This window comes from Globicephala melas, chromosome 2 (genome assembly GCF_963455315.2).
Source record: "Globicephala melas chromosome 2, mGloMel1.2, whole genome shotgun sequence".
NCBI classification, from domain to species: Eukaryota; Metazoa; Chordata; class Mammalia; order Artiodactyla; family Delphinidae; genus Globicephala; species Globicephala melas.
Genome location: NC_083315.2, coordinates 116,553,856 through 116,560,540, shown reverse-complemented (window position 1 = coordinate 116,560,540; position 6,685 = coordinate 116,553,856). Strand labels below are relative to the sequence as shown.

Below are 6,685 nucleotides of genomic sequence, written 5' to 3'. Positions count from 1 at the left end.
TCCGGCTGCGACGTTCTCATCCAGAACCCTCGCTAGACCGCCCGGCCCCGCCTATTTTTCTTTTTTCTTCTTCCAAAGGGGGGGTCACACACACACACACACACACACCACCCCATTTCCTTCTTCCCCTAGCCTGTCGGCTTAAACCAATTACGCCGCTTGGCAAACAAAGTGAGGGTCGGGTTTGGGGGAGGGGGCTCGGCGGGAGGGGGCGCAGGGGGCGCGCGCCGCGGCGGCGTGGCTGGGCGGGAGGCGCGGCGGCTGGACTGGCGGGCGGCCGCCTCGCAGGTGCACCTCGGGCTTTGTAGGTGCGAGCGTCTTTGTGCGGCGGACAAATGGGGAGAGGACGAGGAGGTGGGCACTCGAGCGACGTAAGATCCACATCAGCTCAACTGCACTCATCTCGCAGAGGCCGCCCGCTCACTTCCCGCGGAGGCGCTCCCGGGCGCCGCGCTCCGCGGCCGCCGCCTGCCCCCTCCCGCCCTGTTGCCGCCGCCGCCGCCGCGCACGCCGCGCCCCGCAGCGCCTGGCTTCCTCCTCGCTAGGGTGGCGTTGGGCCGACGCGGGCGCTCAGTTGACTGCAGCTACTCCGCTCCCCGCCCCCCGCCCCGCGCGGCTTCCAGTCGCTTCGCACAGGGCTGGATGGTTGCATCGAGCAGGGTGGCTCCAGGATGTTAGGGGCTGTGAAGATGGAAGGGCACGAGAGCAGCGACTGGAACAGCTACTACGCCGACACACAGGAGGTGAGAGGCGGGCAGCAGGCGGGAGGTTCCTGGAGCCCGTACTTGGGGAGGTCGGGCGAGGCAGGCCCCCGATTGGGGGCGCCTCCTCTGTGCCACCGGTGCCTACCCACCGGGTTTAGCCCAGGCCGGGCCTGTGCCGGGCCTGGGAGCCGGATCCGCAGCCCCGCCGGGGAACTGGATCCCGGCGATCGGCGCTCAGAGAGGGCGAGACGGTTTTAGGAAACTCTGGCTTTGAAAACACGCGCTCTGAGACGCACTTGCCTCCTCCCTGCCGAGAGCGGGAGCTAGAGCCCGGACCCGGGTCCCGAGCGCGGGTTGGCGGGCGGGCGCCGGCACGAGTTTGAGGCAACTTTGAAAAAGCCAGAATTCGCCCGCAGGGCGGCCTCTTCCTTCCGCAGTTGAATTCTCAGGTGTCTTCTGATGAAAGCGCTCAGCCGCTAAGTTGAGCGTTTTAATAATGAAATGATTCCGAAATTTTGTAAAACTTCAAAAGCCGTTTGGGCAGAAGTGTGCTCCTTCCTCTCTAGAACCGCTGGGTGGCGCTAGTGCGAGCTGACTTTTCCTCCAGCACTCCGGGCGGGCGGAGAACCTGTTTCTCTTCATTGTCCCCTTGGTGGCACGTTCATGTGGTTTATGTGCACAAAGGGATTGCGAGGAAAACCAGGTACAGGCAGGACCACCACCTACTAAAAGTATTTGTCTGGAAATAGCTGGCGATTACCCTTCAATAGTTTACCATTATTGAAAACGTTTACTGAAACTGCCTTGCATAATCTTGGGAAGAGGAAAAGAAAAGTAAAAAAATACCTTAAGACATGGACAGAAAAATATAAAATCAGGAAGTATTTTCGTGGTAATTAATTTATTTAGATTTTTATATGTATATATTCACAAACTTACCTCGAGTTTATTTGCATACTACAGCAGAACGTGTGCCTAGTTAAATCTGTTTGTTCACCTTTTATGTTTTCAAATAAAGTCATATTTTCTGATGAAAATAAATTTAAGGATATCATTAGTTTTATTAAATAACAGAAATAGTTTTTATAGTTCTGCACTCTATATTTTTTAACATATCTAGTGCATTCTCAGATTGCTATTGATAAGGGTTTTCTCCTACTGATGATTTAAGAAAGAGCTCAGAACTCTTCCTCAGGTTTAATTCAGATACAGTCATCTCCAGTCACTAGTCAATTAAATTCTCTATGAAAAGAGCTTCTTTACAGGTTAAAACTGGGAATTAGAAAGTAGAATAGAATTAAGAGAAAATAAGCGGACTTTGATTTTGGAATTGTAAAGTATTTGAAACTATCCGTATATAGTTTGAAAAGCCAGGTTTTGAGATTATCAGCGGCAAAATATCAGAATGTGGAAAAAATATGATTATTTCCACAAATTGTGTCACCAAAATTTTCAAGCCTTAGGGACCTGGAAATAGGTAATGAAATTAGTGCAAGTTTATGAATGGCTGTAAAGTCATGTTAAAGTTAAATGTATGTAGTGCCTTGATATTATTATGCACCCTTCCCTACCCCTTCTCCTATTACAGATCTGTTTTTTTATAGATCTATTTTTAATTTTTTTCCAAAAGTTAACTTCTGAGTATTTTTTTCCCTTTTAAAATTACAATTGCTACAAGTAGATGGAAAACACTTCTAAATATAATAAACAACAAAAAGTCACCATTTGGTGAAAACTGCTAAGACGGTAAAGCCAGTTGTTTGGAAATGTTTGGTCATAAGGCCATAGATGATTTGCTGTATCAGGGAGAGTTTAATTAACGGCCACCCCGCGCTGCCCAGGCCGCTACGTGGTCAGCCGGGCCTGGCAGGCTTAGGTGAGATGTGTGCTGAGCTGGCGCTGTGGCCCTACTGGGGGCGGAGGCGGGGCTGCACCGCCATACACGCCGTACCCTTAAGGTGGAGTGAATAAGCGAAGGATCCGAGATTAATTCTGTTTTCGGAGTTTTAACTCCTTTCAACCAAAAGGGTGCTTTGCCGAGGCCGGGCTGGGGTGGAAACTGGGATACCGCGTGGCATGGATAGAGGCGACGTAGGGGCCCTAGAAGCCGGCCCCTGAGCCTGGCGTGTAAGGCGATTACACATCTTCCTGGGGACATATTTTCTGTGAGCTCTTGTCTTTCATGCCTGCGGAGATAGGATTTTTCCCCTGCCGTGCAAGACAACTCTTTTCGGGTTCTGGGGAGGGCGCCCGACGGTTTGCCCCTGGTGGGGAGTCCTATGCTTTGCAGAAATGCTCTTCTCTTGTTTTCGGATTTGCCCCGGCCGGTAGGCTGCCTGCGCCCACTACTAACTCCGCCCTTCGGGGCCTCTTCACGCTGTCTCCGCTCCAGGCCTACAACTCGGTCCCGGTCAGCAACATGAACTCGGGCCTGGGCACCATGAATTCAATGAACACGTACATGACCATGAACACCATGACCACGAGCGGGAACATGACCCCGGCTTCGTTCAACATGTCCTACGCAAACCCGGGCCTTGGCGCCGGCCTGAGCCCCGGGGCGGTGGCTGGCATGCCGGGCGGCTCTGCGGGCGCCATGAACACCATGACGGCGGGCGTGACGGCCATGGGGACGACGCTGAGCCCGGGCGGCATGGGGGCCATGGGCGCGCAGCCCGCGGCCTCCATGAACGGCCTGGGCCCCTACGCCGCTGCCATGAACCCGTGCATGAGCCCCATGGCGTACGCGCCGTCCAATTTGGGGCGCAGCCGGGCTGGTGGCGGCGGAGACGCCAAAACTTTCAAGCGCAGCTACCCACACGCCAAGCCGCCCTACTCGTACATTTCCCTCATCACCATGGCTATCCAGCAGGCGCCCAGCAAGATGCTCACACTGAGCGAGATCTATCAGTGGATCATGGACCTCTTCCCCTATTACCGGCAGAACCAGCAGCGCTGGCAGAACTCCATCCGCCACTCGCTCTCCTTCAACGACTGCTTCGTCAAAGTGGCCCGCTCCCCGGACAAGCCGGGCAAGGGTTCCTACTGGACGCTGCACCCGGACTCGGGCAACATGTTCGAGAACGGCTGTTACTTGCGCCGCCAGAAGCGCTTCAAGTGCGAGAAGCAGCCAGGCACCGGGGGCGGCAGCGGCGGCGGCGCCAAGGGCGGCCCTGAGAGCCGTAAGGACCCCTCGAGCGCTGCCAACCCCAGCGCCGACTCGCCCCTTCGTCGGGGCGTGCACAGTAAGGCCGGCCAGCTAGAGGGCGCGCCGGCCCCCGGGCCCGCTGCCAGCCCCCAGACTCTGGACCACAGCGGGGCGGCGGCGACAGGGGGCGCCTCGGAGTTGAAGACTCCGGCCTCCTCGGCTGCACCTCCGATCAGCTCCGGGCCTGGGGCGCTGGTATCTGTGCCCCCCTCCCACCCGGCGCATGGCCTGGCACCCCACGAGTCCCAGCTGCACCTGAAAGGGGACCCTCACTACTCCTTCAACCACCCTTTCTCTATCAACAACCTCATGTCCTCCTCGGAGCAGCAGCACAAGCTGGACTTCAAGTCATACGAGCAGGCAGTACAGTACTCGCCCTATGGCACCGCATTGCCCGCCAGCCTACCCCTCGGCAGCGCCTCGGTGGCCACGAGGAGCCCCATTGAGCCCTCAGCCCTGGAGCCAGCCTACTACCAAGGTGTGTATTCCAGACCCGTTCTAAACACTTCTTAGCTCCCTGGGACTGGGGGTTTGTCTGGCATGGCCATGCTGGTAACAGGAGAGAGAGAGAGAGAAAGAGAAATCAACAGCAAACAAAACCACACATACCAAGCCGACAGCAGCATAGTAAAATCCCAACTATTTTTATTTTATTTTTTTGTGCACAATCTTTCCCCCAGTACAAAAGACTGTTACTTTGTTACTGTTGTTCCGAACGCTTTGTGTATATTATTACCAAAAAAAACAGCCCCAAACCAACAAACATTTTTCCTGCAAAGTTTAATGATCCACAAATGTATATATATAAAATCCTCCTACTTCCTTGTCCCTCTCCCTTTCTTTCCTCTTCCACCTGCAGACGTGTTCTAGTCTGTGCAGGATTTATTTAAAAAAAAGAAAGATGGTCAAGCTTGTAAAATATTTGTTTGTGCTTTTTTTTCCCCTCCTCACCTAACCCCCATCCCCACATACACACACACAGGAGTTTACAGGTCTGTGGCAATACTCTTAACCATAAGAATTGAAAGGGTGGAAAACAAGTAGACACTAGGGCTGTTAAAAGTATTGAAGGACAATGCTGCCATTATGCAGCAAATCATAAACAGATTATAAACATCAGAGCCACTTGTTTTTCAGCTTACATTTCAGATACATTCAGATAGCAGATGTCTTAAAATGAAATACATATATATCATATATGAACTTATTTATGCACATGCTCAGCTATGTACATCTTCCATATATTTACGTAACATACAGAAGTGATAGGTAGGAGATATACACGCTCTTGAAAGAGTTGCCTGACCAAGAAGTTACAAAGACACCTTCCTCCCCTCCTCTCCACCCATATATAGCCCTGGGAATCAATTCCTCGAGAATTGCCCTCCTCAGTAACTCTGTTCCTTGCTTTGCAGAGGGCTATGGTCTTATCATTCTGAGGTCACATAATGTGTAAAATTAGCTTCTATGTATCCATACCATTTAAAGGATATTTTCTCCAGAAAAAAAAGGAATATTACAATGTTAGAGGAGAGATAAGTTATAGGGAGATGTATTTCAAAATTTGGTCCAAGATTCCAAAATCCAGTTGATTGTGGTCATTTTAATTATTGCCATCATGTGCTTGTTTCATTCAGTGTTAATGCACTTTTCACAGTTGGACATGGTGTTAGTATAGCCAGACGGGTTTCATTATTATTCCTCTACGCTTTCTCAATGTTAATTTATTGCATGGTTTATTCTTTTTTTCTTTACAGCTGAAATTGCTTTAAATGACGGTTAAAATTACAAATTAAAATGTTAATTTTTATCAATGTGATTGTAATTAAAATATTTTGATTTAAATAACGAAAATGATAAATTTTAAGCTGTGGAATATGTTCTTGATCATTTGCAGTTAAGGACTTTAAATAAACCAAATGTTAACAAAAAGAGGATTTCTGTTATTTTCCTTAATTAAATACAAAATAGATATTTTGAATATGATATTTTTCAAAGTCCAGGCACTGAATATAAATGACAAAAAGGAAAATAATCTAAAAACTTTGTTTTGTTTATGTTTATTATATGAACATCTAGCTAGTAAAAAGCAATTAAGGAGATTCAATAAAAGTTGATAAATAAAAAGATAGATAAACTGATTTAATATTCCTAAGAACTGAGATTTTTAAGATTCTTTATTCCCAGTAATGTTTACTTCAGTTTTTGACAAGGTCTTAAGCCTTCTGTGCTTCCTTTGAGCCTTTCCACAATAAACTCAAATATTATTATTTTAACTACCTTCCCCCTTCCCCAATGTATCATTTTCCTTTATCTGAAAAGTATTCGAGTAAGAATAAAATATCAGATGTAGCTGATAAAATTAAGTTGTCTACCACAGAGGATCCAGAACCCTCTTTTTATTAAAAGAGCAGCAAAATTTAACCATCATGGTAGCTTTAGAGGGGGCCCGGGGAGGCCTGAGTTAATTCATTCCTGCAGGGGAAGCTTTGTGCCACCAAGACATTTCAGGGTTGCAGCTATTTTGTATTTTGTGAAGATATTTTTTTAAAATATTGTTTCTAATTTTTTTCCTGAGAGCTTAAAACTGATGATTTGTTTGCCTTCTAAGAAGCTTTTAAATGCAGCTTCACACCCCTACAGTTGGTTGAGATCACAAAATCATTAATCTCCTTTGATAGTAGGCTCACTTTCCAGTCCACCTATTTCTTTGTAAGCCTCGTTCGGATTGACATCAACAATAACAACACCAGCCCAAGCAGAGGCTGGCCTG

General features: G+C 48.8%; 1 protein-coding gene across 1 annotated transcript; it reads left to right on the top strand.

Annotated features, from left to right (window-relative positions):
• The first annotated feature begins 601 nt into the window (after positions 1 to 601).
• FOXA1 (forkhead box A1) lies at positions 602 to 4,425 on the top strand. Its single transcript, XM_030854442.3, has 2 exons — positions 602 to 743; positions 3,097 to 4,425. Exons 1-2 carry the CDS (start codon positions 672 to 674, stop codon positions 4,423 to 4,425), a joined length of 1,401 nt encoding a protein of 466 aa, XP_030710302.1. The 5' UTR covers positions 602 to 671.
• The last annotated feature ends 2,260 nt before the right edge of the window (positions 4,426 to 6,685 follow it).

Bases quoted from the DNA above. Each gene is read 5' to 3' on its own strand.
- FOXA1 (XM_030854442.3), top strand. From the start codon at position 672: ATGTTAGGGGCTGTGAAGATGGAAGGGCACGAGAGCAGCGACTGGAAC. The intron at 744-3,096 runs GTGAGAGGCGGG...TCTCCGCTCCAG, and splicing joins ACTACGCCGACACACAGGAG to GCCTACAACTCGGTCCCGGT.